We start from the raw sequence: 24,791 nt of genomic DNA, 5'->3' as shown, positions 1-24,791 counted from the left end.
ACTAGAAACCTGTTGCCTAAGAAAGCCTTCAGTCTATCCTTGGTCTTTCAGATGCCCGTCCCTATGCTTATTCCATCTTCAATGGATAGTGAAGATAAAGTTACAGAGAGTATTGAAGACATTAAGGAAAAGCTTCCCACACATCCATTTGAAGCTGATCTCCTTGAGATGGCAGAAATGATTGCAGAAGATGAAGAGAAGGAGAAGACTCTGTCTCAGGGAGGTTGGTATAATCTTTAAAAGCAAAGAAAGAAAAAACACGTTTTATACATTTTCAGGTGACTCAAGTAATTTTAAGTATAAGACAGGGTGTTTCTAAAACCTTTATTGTCTGTGAATACCAAGCCTGTGAGGTTGATTATACTTTTTAGTGCTTCTGAAAGCTCTTACTGTTTTTATGAAGGAAAACCAAGTATTGGTATTCAATTATTTTCCAATATTATCTCTCTAATTGAAGCCATGGTCTCCACATAAGAATTCCTGTTAGATAATAACCAGCATGCTGGTAGAGGGTAAATAGAACCTTAGGATGGAAAACCATTTGGCTCAAAATAACTGATAGATAGATCTCATACTACTAGTGTGGAATCATGATAAAAACAATAGTTAATGTTTTGTGTGCTTGCTATACCCTAGGCATTGTGCTCAGTGCATTTTGTGCCTTGACCCATTCAGTCTTCACGACAACCTTATGGGGTGGGGAGGGGGTACTATGTACCTCAAATTTCTGATCTGGAAAGTAGGACTTGCCTTGGTTGTGCAGTCCAGAAGTGGCGGAACCGGAACTTGAATCCAGATACATTTGACTCCAAAGCACATGATACTAACCAGAATCCCCATTAACAGTGGTAATCTGTTTAACTGCATTTATTCCTAGTGTCTAGTTTTATTAATGAATTATTCTTTCTGCATATGAAATCTATTTACTTAGAACTCTGTAGTATGATTGATGTATATAGTGCAGTCATTTCATTTGAGATATAATTTGTTGTCTATACAGATAAATTATTTATGTGCTTTTCTTTTTCTTTAGAGTCTCAAACTTCTGAACAGGAACTCTTTCTAGACACCAAGATATTTGAAAAAGGTTTGTAGTTGAAAATATGTTTTGATTTTTAGAAATACTACCCTCTGTTAGTAATAGAAACCTATAAAATATTAGTACACTTCGATTTCATATTTGTAATTTTAACTATTTGTAAGGGGGGTATCAGATGTCTATGAAGTGTATTAATTTGTAGTGGGAATAATAAAAGCCACCTCAAATGTTTGTTTTAAAAATTAATTGAGATAAGGCTTTCAAGTGCCTACCAAAAATATGAATCCAGTTCTTTGAGGCTGATGAACAAGTTACTTCATTCTTGATTGTATAATTGTCCATCAACCATATCTAATTTTTTGGTATTTAGGGGTTCAGGAAGTTTTCCGAGCATGTCAAGATGAGGCTATTATTTTATTTTGAGGGCTTGTTATCTATATATTTCAGACCAAGGAAGTACATACAGTGGTGATCTTGAATCAGAGGCAGTATCTACTCCACATAGCTGGGAGGAAGAGCTGAATCACTATGCCTTAAAGTCAAATGCTGTGCAAGAGGCTGATTCAGAATTGAAGCAGTTCTCAAAAGGGGAAACTGAACAGGACCTGGAAGCAGATTTTCCATCAGGTTTGTGTACAGTAACCTGTCCACTGAAAAGTTTTTATTTTAGAAGATTGGTACAATTCTGAATTGACACTATTAAGCAGTGCCAATTGTTATTGATAATAACAGTGTAATGTGTTAAGAGGTCATAATCTAGAGCACAAATAGCCCCTGGCTTTGTAGGTGTTAATTTGTACCTTCTTGTTCTTATAAGTGGTTAATTTGGTTAAAATTATTTTTAACCTTTCCCATAGTAGCCATGTAAGAGGTTTTCTTGATTGCCAATGAAGTTGTCATTTATGCACTATATCCTTGGTTTAAATCTATAAGTGGAATTCTTATTTTATCACAAACAAACTAATGAATATAGTGATGATTACCCTATATTACTTTCCTAGTCTAAGTCTTTATTTAAATTTGTGAGTTATTTACCTCACGTTGTACTTTCTGCTGATTATTATAGAATCCTTTGACCCACTTAATAAAGGCCAGGGAATCCAGGCACGTTCCCGAACAAGACGACGACACAGAGATGGCTTCCCCCAACCCAGACGAAGAGTAAGCTGCAGCTTAACTTTTCTAGACTTTTCTTTCCTTCATTCTACAAGCATTATTTAGTTCCTGCTGCTTTCAAAACTCTGTAACAGCCAGAGTCAGGTAGTTCCATATATTATTTTGCAGCCTGGTAATTTTATACTTTTGTTTTTTGAATTCAAGAGCCATGTATTTTATTTACATTTCTTTCAGTAGGAACTTTTTTTTTTTGTTTCTATAGTTAAGGATTTTCTTTTGTATTCCTTTGTTTACTTTAAAAAGCTTTTTATAATTCTTTTATATGCTTTTATCTTTTTGAGTAGCCTCTAAATTTAGCTCTTTTTACATGTTACAATACTGAGTACTTTGGGAGGCCAAGTTGGGCAGATCACAAGGTCAGGAGATGGAGACCATCCTGGCTAACATGGTGAAATCCCATCTTTACTAAAAATACAAAAAATTAGCCAGGCGTGGTGGCGGGCGCCTGTAGTCCCAGCTACTCAGGAGAATGGCCTGAACCCGGGAGGTGGAGCTTGCAGTGAGCCAAGATTGGGCCACTGCACTTCAGCCTGGGTGACAGAGTGAGACTCCGTCTCAAAAAATAAAAATAAAAAATAAAAATAAAGAATACTGAGTAGTTCACTATTTTTATAGTATAGTAAAATGGTGAAGTTCACATGGCTGTTTTTCACATTGACAGGGCTTTCCTATACAAAGTTGAAAGAATAATAGCTTTATTTTTAAAATTACCACCACAATCATGAACAATTCCACTTAACAAGAAGTTCCACTATGACCTTTTGCAGTCGGCCCCTCTGGCTGCTGAGAACCACCGATCTGCTGTACAGATTGATGCACAATGCCACTGCTTTGCCTTTTCTGAAATTTCACATGAATGGAATCCTATAATATGTAGTCTTCTGTGTTTAAATTCTTTTACTTAGCATAATGTTTTTGAGATTCAAATCCCGGTAGTTGATTCCTTTTTATTTCTGAGTAGTATTTCATTATATGGACAAATTATAATTTGTTCAGCTGTTTAACAGGTGATAAAAATTTGGGTTGTTTCCAGATTGGGGCTATTTTGAATAAAACTTACTCAAAATGTTATGAACATCTTAGTATCAATCTTTGTGTGAACATATGTTTTCATTTCTCTTGAGGAAAAAGATCTAGGAATGAGATTGCTAGGTTTTATGCTATGTGTATTTTTAACTTTATAAGAAAGCTGCCAGACTGTTTTCCAAAGGAGATGTACCATTTTGCAGTCCCACCAGCAATGTATGAGAGAGTTCCATCTGCTCCATGACTTTGCTAACACTTGGTATTGTTGATTTTAAATTTTAGCCATTCTAGTCAATGTATAGTGGTACCTCATTATGGTTTTAATTTGTTTTTCCCTAATGATTAATGATGTTGAGAATCTTTCAATATATGTATTTGCCATTCATGTGTCTTCTTTGGTAAAGTGTTTATTCACAGTTTTTGCACATTTTTTTGTTTTCATTTTTTTATTGGGTTGGTTGTCATCTTGCTGAGTTGTAAGTGTTCTTTACTGTGGACATAATTTCTTTATCAAATCAGTTTGGTCCTATTTTGTTGCTTCCTTTTTTATTTTCGTAATGATGAGTAGCAGATTTTGATTTTGAGGAAGTTCCTTTTATCAATTTGTTATTTTATGGATCGTGCTTTTTAATACCTCATCTAAAAATGTTTGCATAACTCATAGTAACTAACACATTCTCTTACATTTTCTTCTAGAAGTTTTATAGTTTTAACTTTTATGTTTGTGATCTATTTTGAGGTAATTTTTATGTATGAGTTGTGGCAAGGGTCAAGGTTCATTTTTTGCATATGGACATCCAGTTGTTCCAGCACTGCCCTTGAAAAAGACTATTCATTCCCCATTGAATTACATTGGCAACTCTGTTAAAAGTCAATCATATATGTATGTGTCAGTCTGTTTCTGAAACTCTCTATTCTATTGACTTATATGTCTATTTTTGTACCAGTACCAACTGTCCTGACTACTGTGATTTTACAGCGAGTCTGGAACTTAAGAGTGTAAATCCTCCAGCTTTGTTCTTCTTAAAATTGTCATTTGCATGTCCATATACATTTTAGAATCAACTTGTCAATTTCTTTTAAAAAAAAAAAATGCCTGGCCGGGCGCGGTGGCTCAAGCCTGTAATCCCAGCACTTTGGGAGGCCGAGACGGGCGGATCACGAGGTCAGGAGATCGAGACCATCCTGGCTAACACGGTGAAACCCCGTCTCTACTAAAAATACAAAAAAAAAAACTAGCCGGGCGAGGTGGCGGCGCCTGTAGTCCCAGCTACTCGGGAGGCTGAGGCAGGAGAATGGCGTGAACCCGGGAGGCGGAGCTTGCAGTGAGCTGAGATCCGGCCACTGCACTCCAGCCTGGGCGGCAGAGCGAGACTCCGTCTCAAAAAAAAAAAAAAAAAAAAAAATGCCTGCTAGAATTTCAGTTGGGGCTGTCCTGAATCCAGAGAGAGATAATTGACATCTTAGTAATTTTGATTCTTCTAATCTGGAAACATGGTATAGTCCTCCATTACAAGTCTCCTTATATTCTGTTAAGTTTGTCTCATAAGTATTTAAGATATTTTGATGCTGTTGTAAATAGTATTATTTTTAAATTTCATTTTTCACTGAGCACAGTGATCATACCTGTAATCCTAGTACTTTGGGAGGCTAAGGCAGAAGGATTGCTTGAGCTCAGGAGTTTGAGACCAGCCTGGGCAATATAGTGAGACCCCATCTCTACTAAAAATTTTAAAAATTAGCTGGGCATGGTGACACATGCTGGTGGTCCCAGCTACTTGGAGGGCTAAGCTGGGAGAATTGCTTGAGCCTAGGGGGTCAAGGCTGCAGTAAGCCCTGATCGTGCCATTGCACTGTAGTCTAGGCAACAGAGCAAGACCCTGTCTCAAAAAAAAGAAAAACAATTTCATTTTTCGTGTTTCTTACTAGTATATAGAAATATAGATAATTTTTTCTTCTATGATATTTATCTTAGAAATAAAAAAAGAAATATAGGTAATTTTCATGTATTTACTTTGTGTCCTGTAACTTTGCTCAACTCAAATTGTTAGGATTTGCTACTTAGACAATCATTTTATCTGTGAATAAAGACAGTTTTACTTTTTCCTTTGTAATCTGAATGCATTTTCTTTCCTTCTTTTTCTTGTTTTATTGAACTAGCTAGTATCTTCAGTACAATGTTGAATATTAGTAGTGAGAGCAGACCTTTTTGCCTTATTGCTAACCTTACGGTGAAAAAAGTCTTGCAACAGTAAGTATGATGTTACCTATAGGTTTCTCGTAGGTGATTTCTATCAGGTTGAGGAAGTTCCCTTCCCCTCCTAATTCGCTGAAAGTTTTTAAAATCATGATTGGGTATTGAACTTCCTCAGATGGATTTCTTGCATCTTTTGAGGTGATTATCTGGTTTTCCTTTTTTTAAGTCTGTTACAATGGTGAAATACATTGATTTTTCTTGAATGATTAACCTTCCATTCCTGGGATAAACCCTGCATTTTTCTGTATTTATTATTTTTCTGTGTTGCTGGATTTGGTTTGCTAATATTCTGTGAAGGTTTTTTGTTGTTGTTGTTTTATTTTGAGACGGAGTCTTGCGCTGTCACCCAGGATGGAGTGCGATGGCGTGATCTCAGCTCACTGCAACCTCCGCCTCCTGGGTTTAAGCAGTTCTCCTGCCTCAGCCTCCCAAGTAGCTGGAATTACAGGCGCCTACCACCATGCCTGGATAATTTTTGTATTTTTAGTAGAGACAGGGTATCAACATGTTGGCCAGGCTGGTCTTGAACTCCTGGTCTCAAGTGATCCATGCACCTCGCCCTCCCAAAGTGCTAGGATTACAGGCATGAGCTGCTGCGGCCGGTCCTGTGAAGATTTTAAGTGTCCCTGTTCAAGACAGATATTTACCTGTACTTTATGACTGGTTTTGGTATCAGGGTAATGATGACGTTATAAAATTAGTTAACATTTCTTTTTCTTCTATTTTCTGAAGTACAATTTGTATAATTTCTTTAACTATGATAGAATTTCACTTTGATGGAATTTATTCCATCTGGGAATGGAGTTTTTGTGGGAAGGTTATAAGCTATAAATGCTGTTTCTATGGCTGTTTAGGTTATCTGTTTCTTCTAGAGTAAGCTTAATTAATCTTTCAAGAAGTTTGTCCATTGCATCTAAGTTGTTTAATTTATTGGCATGAGAGTCACAAGTGATCCACCTGCCTCAGCCTCCCACAGTGTTGGGATTACAGGCGTGAGCCACTGCACTCAGCTTGGGTTTTAATTTGGATTTCCTTTTCTGGTTTTTTGTTTGTTTGTTTTTAGATAGGGTCTCCACTCAGTTACCCAGGCTGGAGTGCAGTGGCATAATCATGGCTCACTGCAGCCTCAACCTCCCGGGCTCAGGTGATCCTTCCACCTCACACTCCCAGGTAGCTGGGACTACAGATGTGTGCCACCATGCCTGGCTAATTTTTTAATTTTTTGTAGAGACAGGGTCTTGCCATGTTGCCCAGGCTGATCTTGAACTCCTGGGCTCAGTCTGCCCACTCAGGCCTCCCAGAGTGCTGGCGTTACAGGTATGGGCCATTGCACTTGGCCTGCCTTTTCTAGTTTCTTAATATAGAAGCTTAGGTTATGGATTATATACTTTTAAATAATTTTCTTATTGAAACATTTTAATACTACAAATGTCCCTTTAAGTACTGTTTTAGTTCCATCACAGAAATTTTGTTAAATTTTATTTTCATTTTTCTTTAAGTTCAAAATGTTTTGTGATTGCATGTGTCCTTTCTTCTTTGACCCATAGAGCTGTTTAATTTATGATTTTGGAGGATTTTTTTGGACATCAGTGCATCATTGGTTTCTATTTTAATTTCATTGTAGTTAGATAATTTGTTGAGGCTTGTTTTATAGCACAGAATATGATCTGTTTACATGTTTCATTAAATAGACCTGAGTGGTAATAATAGTGATTCATACCTGATTAGGTGAGTCTATATCTGGAACATAGTAAATACCCAAATGTTAGTGACTATTACAGTGTGCTCGTCTACATTTAAACTTTTTCTTTCTTCTTTCCTCATATGGATTGGATTAAATAATCTCTAAGGCCCTTTTTTGCTCTAAGAACTCCGAATCTTTTTTTTTTTTCTTTTTTTTTTTTTGAGACGGAGTCTCACTCTGTCGCCCAGGCTGGAGTGCAGTGACGTGATCTCGGCTCACTGCAACCTCCACCTCCCGGGTTCACTACATTCTCTTGCCTCAGCCTCCCGAGTACCTGGGACTACAGGCGCCCGCCACCATGCCTGGCTAATGTTTTGTATTTTTAGTAGAGACGGGGTTTCACTGTGTTAGCCAGGATGGTCTCGATCTCCTGACCTCGTGATCCGCCCACCTCGGCCTCCCAAAGAGCTGGGATTACAGGCATGAGCCACCATGCCCAGCCAGAATCTTTAGGATATAAAACTAAATTCTATATTCTACAAATGTATATACCCTTTCCAGCTTTGAGATCCCTGACTCTTAAAAATCCAAAACTAAATTTTATGTTCTGTAAATTTTTGGAATTCTTACAGGGACGGAAGAAGTCTATAGTGGCTGTGGAGCCCAGGAGTCTTATTCAAGGAGCCTTTCAAGGCTGCTCAGTGTCTGGGATGACACTGAAGTACATGTATGGGGTAAATGCTTGGAAGAACTGGGTTCAGTGGAAAAATGCCAAGGAAGAGCAGGGGGATCTAAAATGTGGAGGTAAGTGCACAGCATGAATTGTGTCTTGATTTAGGCAGGGGGAAATAGACAGATAAGCTACTGAAAAGGGATACATTTTAGGTCAGAAGCCCTATAAAACTGGTTTGGGCTTTACTTAATTTTTTCTGCATTTGTTTTTAAACTTTTCTTTTGTTTCTCTCCTTGTCAGGGGTTGAACAGGCCTCATCTAGCCCACGTTCTGACCCCTTAGGAAGTACTCAAGACCATGCACTCTCTCAAGAATCCTCAGAGCCAGGCTGTAGAGGTAAAATGTGTTTCTCTCCATTTGGTATGAATTATTTATAGATTATTGCCGATTTAAATTTGTAAGTTGAATATTTAAAATTATTTAAAATTTGGAGTTTTAGAGAAATTAATCTTAACCCGTTTTAAGGAGGTCGTTATAAGGGTAAGGTTATGTCTTCTGATCTTGAGCTTATTATGCAAATATAAGGAATTTTGTTTCATTTTTGACACTGTGCAAGTGCCTCAAAATACATCTTCTTGAGCCCTGCGTCTGTATAGTAATCCATGTGGAGCCCAGTATTGTTTTTTTGTTTTTTTTTTTAAAGAAAAAGACCTGGAAAATAGGAATTTTTCCTTACAGTGAGATCTATATAACTGACAATGTTTGTGTGTTTCACTTCAGCTGCCAGGAAATTTGGGATTACATGAACATTTCAAATAAATCAATAGTATATAATTTTAAGGCCCACATTAGTTTTCATTTTTCACTACTTTTGACACCCTATTCTAAATTTTTGTTTCACTTTATCTTTTGCTTTTAATTTGTGTTTTATGTAAGATACTTGTACAATCTTTATGGAATGAGGTGGGGAGGAATGGATGAATATATCCATGTAACTTGATTTTATTCCACTTTCCAACTATACCTTCTTTCTGTCTTAAACCTAGGTGATGATATGCACTCTTGGCTTCACTCTAGTCTACCCTGTTGGTTTTAGGGCACATGTAACTGTCCTTATTGAAACACTTAGTTGCTGCTGTGGGCAGTGACTAACTTGTTGAGTTCCTTTAGATCAAGTGTAATTTGTCTCTCCAAAGCTATGTAAATACACTCCTGTTGTGGAGATTTACTAGGCCATTAACCACCTAGTAGTATGTTTTAAGTTAAAAGAGCAACCTGCTGGGTGCAGTGGCTCATACTTGTAATCCCAGCACTGTAGGAGGCTGAAGCAGGAGGATCTCTTAAGCCCAAAAGTTCTGAGGCTGCAGGGAGCTACAGCTGCACCATTGCACTCCAGCCTGAGCATCAGAGCGAAACCCTGTCTCTAAAAAACATAAAAATAAAACAAAAAAAGCTGGGGAAGGGTGATAGTACAAATAGAGAGGTAATACTGCTTTAGACTACTAAGCCTAAATGCAGTTGTTACAGGGGATGGCAACCCATTTCTACCACTCTTTCACTGAGAAAATACTTACTGAATATCTCTTACATAGCAGGTATGAAGCTAGGAGCTAGGGTGAAAAAGTCAAACATGGTCTGTGTGCTCATGAAATACCGCTTGCTTTAGCTAAAACCAACTCACAGGAGCCATGTGTATGTAATCTTATCTAAATGCAGAAGAGCAATGACTACAAAGGGTGTTTTAATCTTGGCCCCACAATGTGGATCAACATCTTGTAGTAGGACCTCTACAGATCAAATTGGATAACTCCCCTGCTCAAAATTTATTCAGCTCATTGTCTGCAGTCTTAATATGAGAAATGAGGCTGATCACGATCTGCCCTCGCCTGCCCTTCTTGCCTTGTCCTATACACCTAAGTCCCCTAAACCTTTTCAGCCTGTGACCCAGCAAAGGGAATACTGTATTCTAGCATTTCCAAAGGCAAGAGGGTGTTATTCATTATTTGAGGTGTTCTGTATTCAAATAAATATGAGCTGAAGAAAGTTAAACAGCTGGTCGGGTGTAGTGGCTCACACCTGTAATCCCAGCACTTTGGGAGGCTGAGGCGGGCGGATCACCAGAGGTCAGGAGTTTGAGACCAGCCTGACCAACATGGAGAAACCCCGTCTCTACTAAAAATACAAAATTAGCTAGGCATGGTGGTGCATGCCTGACTCCCAGCTACTCGGGAGACTGAGGTAGGAGAATCGCTTGAACCCAGCAGGTGGAGTTGCAGTGAGCCGAGATTGTGCCATTGCACTCCAGCCTGGGCAATAAAAGCGAAACTCCATCTCAAAAAAAAAAAAAAAGAGAAAGTTGAATAGCTTTCTTTTTTGCAGATATACTCAGAGCCTTTAATGTGCCATTAAGCACTGTGAATTCTTCAGAGACAAATATAGTGTCTTGTGTTTTCTGAATATCAAATCTTAGAAACCCAGTGTTCTCCAGCTCTCACATAAGACTAGTGTTTTGTGGACTGTACTTTGGGAAGCCTTTTTGTGTATCCTCAGATTGGAATTCTTTACCTATCTACCTGTTTAACTCTTCCTCACCTTTTAAGGTCTAGCTCCAGTGTCACGTTTCCCAGAATCTAACCTGATTCTTCCCTGTTGGATAGCCCTCATTTGCTTTCATAGAATGCCATTTAAAGAAAGCCTCTGTCATAGCACGTATTGCACCGCATGCACTGGTCTTTATTTCCCTAACTGAAGTAGACTTGAGATCAGAATCTGTCTTTAATCCATATGCCCACTAGTCTGCACCACAGTGCCTGGGGCACAGTAGCGTTCAATGTTTATTCAGTTAATCAAGTAATGCTACTATGTTTGTTAAAAGTTAATGTTTCAGATGTTTTCTACCTTTCCACAGTCCGCTCTGTCAAGCTGAAGGAAGATATTCTGTCCTGCACTTTTGCTGAGTTGAGTTTGGGTTTATGCCAGTTTATCCAAGAGGTGCGGAGACCAAATGGTGAAAAATATGATCCAGACAGTATCTTATACTTGTGCCTTGGAATTCAACAGGTATCAAGTTAAACATATGGATTCTTGAACCTAGCAAATCCATTGACCTGAATATGTCCCCACAGAAATTACATGCACATGTACACACCCAGATATGTACTGGTATTTTCATTGGAACATTGTTTTTAACAACAACAAATTGGAAACCGCTGAAGTGTTAATCAAGCTTTGTCGATCCGTCAACTATAATATGTCCATACTGTGGAATACTGTAAAATAGTTAAAAAGGAATGGCTCGCTTCTGTATTTATTGACCTAGGAAATTCTTAAGGGCATATATTTTAAAAAGTAACTTTCAGGGCCAGGTGTGGTGGCTCATGCCTGTATTCCTAGCACTTTGGGAGGCTGAGATGGGAGTATCACTTGAGGCCAGTGATTCAAGACCAGCCTGGGCAACACAGGGAGACACTGTCTCTACAAAAACTAAAAAATTAGCCAGGTATGGTGGTGTATGCCTCCACTCCCAGCTACTCAGGAGGAGGAGGCAGGAGGATCACCTGAGCCCCAAGTTTAAGGCTGCAGTAAGCCATTGGAGCTCCAGCCTAAGTGGCAGAGTGAGAACCTGAGGAAAAACAAAAAAAAAATAACTTGCAGAATTACATGTATAGTGTGATTATTACGGGAAAATATGCATAACATAAAATTTACCATTTTAAAGTTTACAGTTCAGGAGGACTAATAAGTACATTCTTAATGTGCAGTCATCACCGCTGTCTATTCTATAACTTTATGACTACAAAGGGAAACCTCAAACCCATTTAGTAGTCACTCCCCATTACTCTATCCACCCATCCCTGGCAACTATAAATCTGCTTTCTGTCTCTCTGGACTTGCATATTCTGGATATTTCGTATCAGTGGGTTCATACACTGTGTGGCCTTTCGTGTCTGGTTTCTTTCCCTTAGCATTGTTTTCAAGGTTTATCCATATTTTAGCATGAATCAATATAGCACTCCTTTTTATGACTGAATAATATTCTATCATATGGATATACCACATGTTGTTTATCCATTCATCCACTGATGGACATTTGAGGTTCCACCTTTTGGTGATTGTGAATACACTGCTGTGAACATTCATGTACAGGTTTTTGTTTGAACACCTGTTTTCAATTCTTTTGCCATATATGCTTAGGAGTGGAATTGCTGAGTCTTTTAACTATGACTGAGTTGTTGAGGAACCACTTTGTTTTCCAAAGTGGCAGCACCATTTTACATTTCCAACAGCAGTGTGTGAAGATTCCAGTATCTCCACATTCTTGCTATAACATTTGTTAATGTCTGTTTTTGTTTGTTTGTTTGTTTTTTTAAACAAACATCCTGGTGGTTATGAAATGATATCTCATTGTATTTTTAATTTGCATTTTCCTAATGACATTGGGAATCTTTTCATGTACTTTTTGACCATGTGTATATCTTCTTTGGAGAAATGTCTATTTAAATCCTGTCTTAGTCTGTTTGTATTGCCATAGGGGAGTACCTGAGACTGGGTAATTTATAAAAAAAATTCTTGGCCGGGCACGGTGGCTCACGCCTGTAATCCCAGCACTTTGGGAGGCCGAGGCGGGTGGATCACGAGGTCAGAAGTTCTAGACCAGCCTGGCCAACATGGTGAAACCCTGTCTCTACTCAGAATACAAAAATTAGCTGGGCATGGTGGCACACGCCTATAGTTCCAGCTATTTGGAAGGCTAAGGCAAGAGAATCGCTTGAACCTGGGAGGCGGAGGTTGCAGTTAGCAGAGGTCGCGCCCCTGGGTTACAGAGCAAGACTGTCTCAAAAAAAAAAAAAAAAAGAAAAGAAAAAAGAAATTCTCATGCAGAATCATGGCTTATGGATCTGCAAGCTGTACAAGAAACATGGCGCCAGCATCTGCTTCTGGTGAGGGCTTGGCATCATATCATGGCATCATATAATCATGGCAGAAGGTGAAGGGGGAGCAGGCGTCTCATGGCAAGAGAGTGAGGACGAAGTGCCAGGCTCTTTCTAACAATCAGATCTCACAGTAACTAATAAAGGGAGAACTTCATTACAGGGAGGATGGCAGCAAGCCAGTCATGAGAGATCAGGGCCCCACTTCTAACATTAAGGATCAAATCTCCACATGAGGGCCGGGCGCGGTGGCTCAAGCCTGTAATCCCAGCACTTTGGGAGGCCGAGATGGGTGGATCACGAGGTCAGGAGATCGAGACCATCCTGGCTAACATGGTGAAACCCCATCTCTACTAAAAAATACAAAAAACTAGCCGGGCGAGGTGGCGGGCGCCTGTAGTCCCAGCTACTCGGGAGGCTGAGGCAGGAGAATGGCGGGAACCCGGAAGGCGGAGCTGCAGTGAGCTGAGATCCGGCCACTGCACTCCAGCTTGGGCGACAGAGCGAGACTGTCTCAAAAAAAAAAAAAAAAAAAAAATCTCCACATGAGGTTTGGAAGGGACATGTATCTCAACTATATCAAGTCTTTTGCCTAATTTTTAATTGCGTTGTCTTTTTGTCACCGTGTTGTAGAAACTATATATATTCTAGATATTGAAATTTTATCAGATATGTGATTTGCAAATATTTTCTCCCGTTTTCTGGATTTTCCTTTCACTCTCTTGGTATAGTATACTTTGAATCACAACTTTTTTTATTTTTAATGAAGTTCAATTTTTTTTGTTCTTCCTTTTCTTTTCCTTTCTCTTTTCTTTTTATTGTCTGTGCTTTTGGTGTTATATTTAGGAATCCATTGCCACATTCAAGGATATGAAGATTTAACCCTCTTTTCTTCAGAGAGTTTTATGATTTTAGCTCTTATATTTAGGTCGTTGATTTATTTTGAGTTAATTTTTGTATCTGGTATGAGCTAGGGTCTACCTTCATTCTTTTGTATGTGGTTATTCAGTTCTCTCAGCTCCATTTGTTGAAGAGACTGTTCTTTACCCATTGTATAGGCTTGATACCCTTGTAGGAAATCTTTTGACCAAAGATAGGTGGGTTTAATTTGGACTCTCAGTTCGAATCCATTTTTCTATAGATGGCTATTTTTAGGGCAGTACACAATTTTGAAACTTACACCATAGCTTTGTAGTAAGTTTTGAAATCAGGAAGTGAGGTTCCTCAAAATTCTTTTGGCTATTCAAGGTCCTTTGAAATTCTATGTGAATTTCAGGATGGGTTTTTCCATTTCTGCAAAAAAAGGCCGTTGGATTTTGATATGATTGCAGTGAATCTATAAATTGATTTGGAGAATATTGCCATTTTAACATTATTAAATCTTCTGTTCTGTGAGTACAGGATGTCTTTCCGTTTATTTATTTTTATTTTTTGGAGACGGAGTTTCACTCTTGTTGCCCAGGCTGGAGTGCAATGGAGCGATCTCGGCTCACCACAACCTCTGCCTCCCAGATTCAAGCAATGCTCCTGCCTCAGCCTCCCAAGTAGCTGGGATTACAGGCCTGCGCCACCATGCCTGGCAGTTTTTGTATTTTTAGTAGAGACGGGGTTTCTCCATGTTGAAGCTGGTCTCAAACTCCTGACCTCAGGTGATCTGCCCGCCTCGGCCTCCCAAAGTGCTGGGATTACAGGCGTGAGCCACCGTGCCTGGCCTGTCTTTCCATTTATTTAGTTTTTAATTTTTGCTTTCAGCAGTTTTTTGTGGTTTTAAGTGTGTAAGTCTTACATCATTTTGGTTACATTTCTTCTCAAGTATTTTATTCTTTATGATGCTTTGGTAAACATGGAACTTTCTTAATTTCCTGTTTGGATTGTTCATTGCTAGCTTGAAAGACAACTGATTTTTTGTGTGTTACTTACATGCTGCAACTTTGCCGGATTCACTTATTAGCTCTAATAATTCATTTTTCTGTGCATTCTCTAGGATTTTCTATATATAGGATTCTGTCATCCACAACTAGAGATAATTTTTCTTCTTTCTTTCCTATTTGAATGCGTTATATTTATTTTTCTTGCCTGCTGCTCTGCTAGGACTCACAGCACAGTGTTGAAGAAGAATGGCAAGGACAGGCATTTTTGTCTTGTTCCTGGTTAAGGGGGAGGAGAGTTTTCTTAAAAAACTTGTATGTTGTGTTACATGTACTGATATATTTCTGTAACTGTACAAAACTCACCTCTGTATAAAGGAATTTCTTAAGGATTGGAAATATTTTTGCATATGAATAGTAGTTGACTTTGTGTGATGGGTTTGAATAGTCTACTTTTATTTTGAACTTTTTCAATAATGAAGATATATTTTTAAGCTTGAAAATGACTATATTAAAAGAAGAAAAAGAAGAATACTATTTAACAACAAACTGTAATCTGCCAATAAGATCATAAATTGCCTTTGAGGAGGCCTCATAAAAATGCCTATTGAAGTGGTAATTTTTATTAGCCAGAGTAAATTTAAACGGAAATAATTTTCTCCAAATCATACATAGAAATACAAGAAACCAAGATAGCCACGGAAATATAAATTAAAAATACTAAATCTTAAAAACACCAAAATACTTTTATCATGTAATTACATGCTGCCTTGGATTCTGTTACCACTCATGGTGTATCCCTGTCTCAGTTGATTTTATCTGACCTGCACCGTCAGTACTTTTTAAAAGAGACAGGGTCTTGCTCTGTTGCCCAGGCTGAAGTGCAGTGATATGATCATAGCTCACTGCAGTTTCAGACTCCCAGGTTCAAACAACCCTCCTGCCTCGGACTCCCAAGCAGTTAGGACTACAGGCATGCACCACCACCCCTGGCTATTTGTTTTTAAATTTTTTGTAGAGATGGGTCTCACTATGTTGCCCAGGCTAGTCTTGCGCTATTGACCTCAAGTGATCCTCTCACGTTGGCCTCCCAAAGCACTGGGATTACCATTCCTGGCTCAATACATTTTTAAACTATAGCTATTCTTTTTGTTCTAGCCCATGATATGGTTATTGATGGTTATAATTAACATAGTTTAATGTCCTATAATTAGACTCGAACTTTTTTGAGGGCTAGGTTGTGGGGCAGAGAGTTGAGAGCTGTAGTTAGAAGGCTCCAAATAAATAGTTTTTAAATTTGGGTTTCCTCAGGTCAACTGACATTAACCAACTATGTTATTGCAAGAAATGATCGTGTATCTAGGGTAAAAAACAAAAGAGCACATGTGCAGATACACATCATGAATCAGGAAAACATGATTTGGAACATGTGCATTGGAACCAATTTTTAGTATGTCAGTTTTAGGAACTAAGTAAAGGGTTCTTTATAATACTTCTGTACCATCCATGTTTTAAAAGGAAATAAAAAACTTTACCTTGCAAGGTCATTGCTGAAGATAATGTGTTAACACGAGAAGGAGTTTTAGCTTGAATTCTAGTGTTTTAACAACTATCTCTAAAGTACTGAGAGGTTGAACATGGTTTATAATATAGTAAGGGCAAAAATTAAGGGTAAACTGTATTTCTTACAATAATTTTTAAGAACTCATGTTTTCTTTTTATCAACATGTATATGTTCTTTTTTTTCTTGTAGTACCTGTTTGAAAATGGTAGAATAGATAACATTTTTACTGAGCCCTATTCCAGATTTATGATTGAACTTACCAAACTCTTGAAAATATGGGAACCTACAATACTTCCTAATGGTAGGGTGATTTTTTTTAAATTGTTTTCATGATATGCTTTCTTAAATTGCTTAAGTTTCATGGTTATCTTTTAAAAAATTGTTCATTTTTATTTCTGTCCAGATTTATAGCATATTTGGACTTCTGAGGAGAAGGTCTTTGGTTTATTGTTGATTGTTTTAGGAAAACTGTACATTTCATATAGCACGTATATAGATACTAATTGCAAAAAATATAAAATAATTTGAAGTTACATTTACCTTTTTAGAAGACATTTTTGATCTGGTAGCATTGGTGTAGCTTTCACATATCATATCTGCTAACAGTGGACCTTTTTTAGTAGTTTGTGTGTATACTGAACTGTTGTTAAGAGTATACTGAACTGTTAAGAGAGTTAAGTCCTCGTCCTTGAATTATCATTGACCAGATATCGTCAGACAAGTCCATAATTCACTCCAAGTCTCAGGCTGAGGTGAGTGAAGAGGTTCGATGTTATGCTTAGTAATATGTGCAGCTTTCTGTCGGGCTGCAGAGCCCCTTTCACAGTAAGCTTAATGATCTCCAACAGGAGTTTGCAAACTGTGGTCCATGGGCCAAATCTGGCCTGCTCCCTGTTTTGCAGTCTATGAGCTGAAAATTGGTTTTACATTTTTAAATAGTTGGGAAACTTTATTTAAGGATTCCTATTTCATCATGTGAAAATTATATTAAATTCATGGCTGGGTGTGGTGGCTCACACCTGTAGTCCCAGGTGTGACTTTGGAAGGCTGAGGCAGGAGGATCACTTGAGCCCAGGGGTTCAAGATCAGCCTGGGCAACATGGTGAAACTCTGTCTCTACAAAAAATACAAAAAAATTACGTGGGCATGGTGGTGGTACCTTTAGTCCCAGCTACTCAGGAGGCTGAGGTGGGAGAAGCACCTGAGCCCAGGAGTTTGATGCTACAGTGAGCCCTGATCATGCCTCTGCACTCCAGCCTGAGTGACAGAGTGAGACCCTGTCTCAAAAAAAAAAGAAAAGAAAAGAAAAGGAAAAATTATATGACTATAAATAAATTTTACTGGCATATAGCTCTGCCTGTTTATGTGTTCTCTACAGCTTCTTATTTTCTACAGCAATAGCATTGTTCAGAGCCTATATGGCCTACACATCCCAAAATATTTACCTTCTGGCCCTTTATAAAGACAGCTTAACCCCTAATCTAAAATATCAATAGATTAAAACGGTTTCGGGAGACTCTCACAGTGTCTACTTGAGTGCAGTCATCTCCCTTTTTCTTTGTGGTGCCTTTTCTGGTTTTCTGCATAAGGAAGAGGGGAAAGAGGAATAATCAATCTTTCTGTCTCCATGTCCTAGAATTTGAGAGATTACTTAGTCTTTTTTAGCAGGAGCTCAGTACTCTTTCTTGTACCCCTTCTTCTGTCTAGGTTACATGTTCTCTCGCATTGAAGAAGAGCATTTGTGGGAGTGCAAACAGCTGGGCGCTTACTCGCCAATCGTCCTTTTAAACACCCTCCTTTTCTTCAATACCAAATACTTCCAACTAAAGAATGTTACTGAGCACTTGAAGCTTTCCTTTGCCCATGTGATGAGACGGACCAGGACTCTGAAGTACAGTACCAAGATGACATATCTGAGGTTCTTCCCACCTCTACAGAAGCAGGAGTCAGAACCAGGTATGGGATGCTGTTTGTCAGATTTCTCTTTACAGTCTTAGTAGTAATACTAAAATAGAGAGTTACTGCAGAAGGGTAATTATAAATGCGAGATGTGAAAAGTGTAGCTTTATTTTAACTTTTGAATATTTTTCTCTATTGTCAGAGAGTGGTAGAAGGCTGGCCTCAAAGTGAGAAGAATCACGTGCTTCAGTATACTTTCACTGGCTTTTAAATTAGAAATTTTGATTTAATTGGGTAGAGCTCAAATAGCCTGCATTTTAAAACTTCTCAGGGAATTAAAAAATACAAGCAGGGTTGAGAATCACTGATTTACTAGCACCAGATGAGTCAATCACTAGTTAAACCTGCAGAACTTTTAGTCCATTGCTTCTAAATCTTTTTTTGACCAGAGCCCCTCTTTTTAGTTAACATTGTGAAATTCTGAAGGAACTTAAAAGCTGACCTACAATATACCGCTTTTGTACACAATAGAATAATAGCAGTGACAATTTTATTAGAAAGTTTATTGTCTTGCATTTCAAAAATAGCCCATTAAATAACAGTTTGTTTTTAATGTTTAAAAAATTAATCTTGGTATTACAGGATTCGAAATTAAATTTATTATTTTTGAACAGAATTGTAAGTCCTGAACTTCCCAAAATCAGTTTCTAAGAGTGAAATACATTTTTTGAGTGTGAGAATTTAAATCACTAAAACTAAAATCTGTATTTGTGATGTTCAACTTCGTATAAACTTTTTTCTGAATTGTTCATTTACTAAGATTCTTTTTCACCTAATGTCTGTGTCCTGTTTCCTTAGTTTTATATATATGTTTTTTATATATAGTTTTACATATATGTAACCCACTTTGTATTCTTGATTTTTTTTTTTTTTTTTTTTTTTTTTGAGATGGAGTCTCACTCTGTCACCCAGGCTGGAGTTCTGTGGTGTGATCTCAGCTCACTGCAACCTTCGCCTCCCAGGCTCAAGCGATTCTCCTGCCTCAGCCTCCCGAGTAGCTGGGATTACAGGTGTGTGCTACCACGCCTGGCTAATTTTTGTATTTTTAGTAGAGACAGGGTTTCACCATGTTGGGCAAGCTGGTCTCGAACTCCTGACCTCAGGTGATCCACCCGCCTCGGCCTCTCAAAGTGCTGGGATTACAGGCATGAGCCACTGCGCCCAGCCTCAGTTGATATTGTTTCCCTGTTTGGGAAACAGGATAATGTTTCCCTGTTTGCTGATTAGGTGCTTGACATGATTAGTAATAAATTCAGCTTGTTTTCTAAGTGAGTAACTAGCAAAGTCTTTCTATTTAGGTAGCTTCTAAATGGAAAACAGGTGAATTTTGTTAAAGTACTAATGCAGGAAGCTGGGGAAAGTCCTATACCAGTTGTTAAGAGCAGATACAGGCTGAGTGCAGTGGCTCATGCTTGTAATCCCAATATTTTGGGGGGCTCATGCGGGAGGATTGCTTGACCCCAGGAGTTCGAGGCTGTAGTGAGCTGTGATGGAGCCACTGCACTCTAGCCTGGGCAACAGAGTGAGACCCTGTCTCCCCCCCAAAAAAGAAAACCTTTTTTCCTTGGGTCCATCTAGTGTTCTCTTGAGGAGTGAATGTAAAAAGTGGGAAAGAAATAGCCCACTTTCCATATCTTCACCCTGACTTCCTTATATAATGCTTGGTCTCTGCAAAATACTGTTGGGGAAAAATGGTTTGTTCTTTTCTTACCAAATAGTAACTCTACTGATAATTTCTCTTCCCAAAAACGATGCCATTTCTCACAGTATTCGAACAAATAAATTTGAGCAGATGCCCAGTACTAGTGCCTCACAGTAGAAATATTCTCATAGAGATGACAGCTTCTGCTAGGTTCAGTGGCTTGTACCTGTAGTCCCAGCTACTCCAAAGGCTGAGGCGGGAGGATCACTTGAACCCAGGAGTTCAAGGCTGTGGAGATTCAAGGCTGCTGTGATCATACCATCATACTCCAGGCTGGGCAACAGAGTGAGACCCTGTCTCTTAAAAGAGAGATGGTGGCCGGGTGCGGTGGCTTATGCCTGTAATCCCAGCACTTTGGGAGGCCGAGGTGGGCGGATCACCTGGGGTCAGGAGTTCGAGACCAGACTGGCCAACATGGCGGAACCCCCGTCTCTACTAAAAATACAAAAAAATTAGCCGGACGTGGTGGCAGGCACCTGTAATCCCAGCTACTCGGGAGGCTGAGGCAGGAGAATCACTTGAACCTGGGAGGTGGAGGTTGCAGTGAGCGGAGATCACACCATTGCACTCCAGCCACTCCAGCCTGGGCAAGAAGAGCAAAGCTCCATCTCAAAGAGAAAAAAAAAAAGAGATGGCAACTTCTGTCTTGATCTCTACTGTAGGAGAAGAACATGCAGAACCCTTCTTTCTGCTTTATCTTGCTATGTCTTAGGAACCCTGTGCCTACTAAAGTTTATTAATAAAGTCAGGCTCAGAATAGAGACATTCTCCAGTGCCATACTTTTTGTCATGGTGTCCCCACATTGGTGAGCAGGGCAACATAAAATTTATAGGATAGGGACTTTGTTTAATGCCATAGAACCCAACACTTAAAATAATGTCTGGCACCTTCATAGGCACTCAGTATTTGTTGAATGAGTGTGAGTGAAAGGGAGGAAATGACAAAGTTCTGGCTGCGAAGCAAAGCTCATTGGCGTCTTGAGACTCAAAGAACAGGCTTTTCTAATATAATCCTTTGATTATTATTTCCTGTCTCAAGATAAACTGACTGTTGGCAAGAGGAAACGAAATGAAGATGATGAGGTTCCAGTTGGGGTGGAGATGGCAGAGAATACTGACAATCCACTAAGATGCCCAGTCCGACTTTATGAGTTTTACCTGTCAAAATGGTAATCTTTCTCTGAACTAAATATAGTGCACTGAGAAGGCAGTTAACATATTTTGGATTTCAGATGCTTGAACATCAGAAAAGTAGCTGGCCCGTGACTTTAGACAAGGGTTTACCATGAATTTTTTCCCCATTGTCCTATCTATATGGATTTTGAACCACAAAACAAATTACCTTGTCTTCATAATTATTTTAGGAAAATGTCTTCAAAAGCAAGAATCGCTGCTATTGTTTGATCTTTACAACTGTTGTACAACCTTTATGTGATACCTAATCTGTAGTTATTTCGTTATTTGTATAGAAAAGAAATTTTGTTTTGCTAAAGCTATAATAGAAAAACAATTTTTAAGGAATTGAAATTTTCTAGGTAGTCCTTTTCTTAGAGAAACTTTATGATTTTAGAGCTGTAACACTTTTTTTCCTGAAAGAACTGTAATAGCTGCGTTTGCCCTTTGATAATGTGTACTGAGTGCCCTCGGGGTTCATTCCAGGATATTGGGCACTTCCAGTATGAGGTTCTTAGCCGTAGTGTCACATGTGAGCTGACTTTTTTGTTGCTCTTAATAATGTTTGAAGTACTAAAGTTTGTGATTTACACTTTGTCTCATATTAACTTTATACTCACTTCCAATCCAATGGGATTTCAGTTTATTCCTGGGAGGAAATATTCCTGTAAACTCTTTATCTCTGTGGGTACATTGCTTTCGCCATTGTGAGTCACAGTGGAGAAAAGTTGAGAGCCATATTAGGTTGGTGCAAAAATAATTGCAGTTTTTGCCCTTTTAATTACTTTTAATGGCAAAAACCTCAGTTTACTTAAGAATAGTACATATTTCCTATACTCTCTGATTTCTAATTTTCTTTTTTCTCTTTTTTTTTGTTCCTGTGGATAGTTCTGAAAGTGTGAAGCAGAGGAATGATGTGTTTTACCTTCAACCTGAGCGCTCCTGTGTCCCGAATAGCCCCATGTGGTATTCCACATTCCCGATAGACCCTGGAACCCTGGACACCATGTTAACACGTATTCTCATGGTGAGGGAGGTACATGAAGAACTTGCCAAAGCCAAATCTGAAGACTCTGATGTTGAATTATCAGATTAAGACGGAAGTGAGGTTCTTATTTTCATACATATTGGTATGCACCAAACTGTGAATGCATCCAGCTGTTGGAAAGCGATGTATAAGTCCGAGTCCTCTTGACTTGACTATAAGATCATGGAAAACAGATGACTTGTGAACCCCACAGTGTGGATGTGCAAATGAAAATTGAAGGAAAGAATATGAACTGAGAAATGTTCTTTGGCAGTGATATAGTTCGTAGACATCTTCAGAATGACTAATTTCTCCGAGTGGTGCATAATCTTATTTTGTTTGGGAGTAACAAATTGTGGAATATTTTTAAGGAAAACTGTTGTATAAAACTCTACCATAGTAACCTTAGACCTTAGAGAGGTAGCTTTGGAGTGAAACTTTGGCTGCAATAGGCTACTTGGGCAAGCCCTCCGTAAAAGTCAGAGGAGAGATCAGTACAGAGCTAAGAGTGACATCAAATGAGGACTGTGGGACCCAGATTTGAAGACCCAATAAAAATACTCAACTTTTTAAAAAAGATAGTGAAGTGGTCTTGATTGATTTTGATTTTCACTGCCAAGCCAATCATGTGAAGGACAGAAGCTTTTACCGTGGGCCCCTCACATCAGGGAAGACGACCTTCACTGCTGTTAACAGTAATGTGTCCCTTTTATTTTCTGGGTCAAGCTTTCTCAGCGGTGGGTCTGGATGTGGGTAAACTAAGGTAAAGGGGATGATATTCCACAAGCTAATTATGCACACAGAAAATCTGTGGAGCCTATCAGACCCCAAGTGTCTTGAAATGTTTGTAAAAACCCACTAAAATGCCCACTTCTCTGGGTGTGGGCCCTTCTTGCTGCTGTCTCACAGCCTGAGCTGTGGTACACAGAAATGGGGGTTCTCCTTTTATTTTCATTTTTTTCCCAATGGCAGCTTTTCTCCCATTGTTTTACCCTCCTACTTCCCAGACAATTCCTCTTATTTTGTCTTTTGCACCAGTTTCTGGAGGCCCTTGTCATTTCAAAAAGGATAGTCTCTTTTCTTACTCTGGCAAACCTGTGAGTGATTCCACAAAGATACAGTATTACTTAGCTATCTGAATTATGGTAGAAAAGGTCCTAGTTAGGTTCCTATACAAAGCATTTGGAAGATGACCTTGTTGCCCTACGAAACTTGAAAATAGGGATTCTGGGGTGAGGATACAAAGACACTGTCTTGCATATCCATAAGCAGGTCTTAGAGCATTATTCCAAACTCTAGCTGTTTCAGTAGTTCTGTGAGGATTGCAAGTCACAGGTGTGTGTGGCATATCAGTCCATCTCCCTCATCTCCATTCTCAGTTTCTTCCCCACAAAATTTTGAATCAAAGCTTTTATGACGTTTGCCAATTGCAGAACTTCTTTAGCTAAGGTTAATTTGATGCTATGATAAAACTGAGAGATGTCAAAAAGCCTCTTAGAAATTTTAATCTTGAAAGACTTTTCAGGATATCTCATTTTTTAGGTGGGGGTGACAGGCGTATTTCTTTTTTAACAAATAAAAGGCATTTAAGTAAAACTAAAATGAAAAAAGTAGGCCTTTTGACATTGTGTACTTGATGGTTCTGTCCCTCTGCCTGTAACAAATCTCATTTTTGTTACCAAGAACTGTATGAAAGAAGTAAACCTGCCCCTATTCTGTATGATTAATTCCATCTGTGTTTGTCATTTCTGACTGGAAAACTTCTTACTCCATACCTTGTTTGATATGGAGGACAAATAATTGGATTGTCTGATAAGTCTGCCAATAAACTATCCAGAAATAGCAAGTGTAATAGTCCCCACTATACGAATTTTATGGTTTGTATAAACACTAACATTTTCCCCTTCTGTAGTTGTATGAAGAAACAAATATTGTTAGCATAGTAGATAAATTGTTATGAAATACCAGAAAGAAAAAAAATCTGTATCTTTTACTGAGAACACCCAATACTCAGATAAATGACTGTATCAGGATTTCATTTGCATGTTAGTCCACAGAGTTGCCCAGAACCCTAAATTTATTCATAAGAGAAAATATTGATTAATTATTGGTCATTCCTCATAAGTGTAGCTGTTGTGTGCGTCTGATTTTATTGCTTTTTTAATTTTACGAACATTGTGTAAAATTACATTTTTTTTTTCCAGGGGAGAAAAAAACATCAAACAAAAAGAGAAACATCTAAATCATCCTTTCTGTTCTATTTTGGTTTTTAACCACTTTTAGGTTTTCCCCTTGCAGAAACCACAGAAATATTCCCTTAGAATAAAATAGTATATTTGTATTTGATGGGTGAGTTCTTTTTCTTTATGTCTTAAAAGAATTTGAAATCCCTTTTTCTGATTGACCTTATTGGTATGACTCAGCAGTTAGTAAAATTACAAAGAAAGAGAACAGTTTCCAAGAAAGAAATTGTTTTTTTTACGTAGTCCAGTAAACATATTCTTTCATTGCAAATTCTTTTATTTCCTTTTTTCCTTCAAAAGACTTGTTTTCATATTTAGCTAATTTACTGACTATATTCAAAGTCCCAACAGGTAGAAATATCAGAGGTCATTTATACATATCATTTCAGGCTACCTTTTTTGAGATTTACAAAGCTTGCATCAGTTCACTTTAATGAAATTGTAAGACTAGAATAAAGAATATGTTCAT

General features: G+C 38.4%; 1 protein-coding gene across 19 annotated transcripts in view; it reads left to right on the top strand.

Annotated features, from left to right (window-relative positions):
- ZMYM4 (zinc finger MYM-type containing 4) overlaps window positions 1–24,420 on the top strand; it is a 160,500-nt gene extending 136,080 nt beyond the window's left edge. For all 19 annotated transcript variants that reach the window (XM_045374916.3, XM_074012555.1, XM_045374925.3 and 16 more), the window contains 11 exons: window positions 52–223; window positions 1,034–1,087; window positions 1,487–1,666; window positions 2,106–2,200; window positions 7,815–7,986; window positions 8,156–8,251; window positions 10,764–10,915; window positions 16,408–16,519; window positions 17,926–18,174; window positions 20,919–21,048; window positions 21,941–24,420. In XM_045374916.3, the coding sequence (XP_045230851.1) occupies window positions 52–223; window positions 1,034–1,087; window positions 1,487–1,666; window positions 2,106–2,200; window positions 7,815–7,986; window positions 8,156–8,251; window positions 10,764–10,915; window positions 16,408–16,519; window positions 17,926–18,174; window positions 20,919–21,048; window positions 21,941–22,148 (1,620 nt within the window). In that variant the 3' untranslated portion in view covers window positions 22,149–24,420. The remainder of the gene's footprint in view (window positions 1–51; window positions 224–1,033; window positions 1,088–1,486; window positions 1,667–2,105; window positions 2,201–7,814; window positions 7,987–8,155; window positions 8,252–10,763; window positions 10,916–16,407; window positions 16,520–17,925; window positions 18,175–20,918; window positions 21,049–21,940) is intronic.
- Window positions 24,421–24,791: the final 371 nt, after the last annotated feature.

The sequence above is a fragment of the Macaca fascicularis genome, chromosome 1 (assembly GCF_037993035.2).
Source record: "Macaca fascicularis isolate 582-1 chromosome 1, T2T-MFA8v1.1".
NCBI classification, from domain to species: domain Eukaryota; kingdom Metazoa; phylum Chordata; class Mammalia; order Primates; family Cercopithecidae; genus Macaca; species Macaca fascicularis.
Note: the sequence above shows the minus strand (reverse complement) of the source record. Positions and strands in the feature narration are given on the sequence as shown.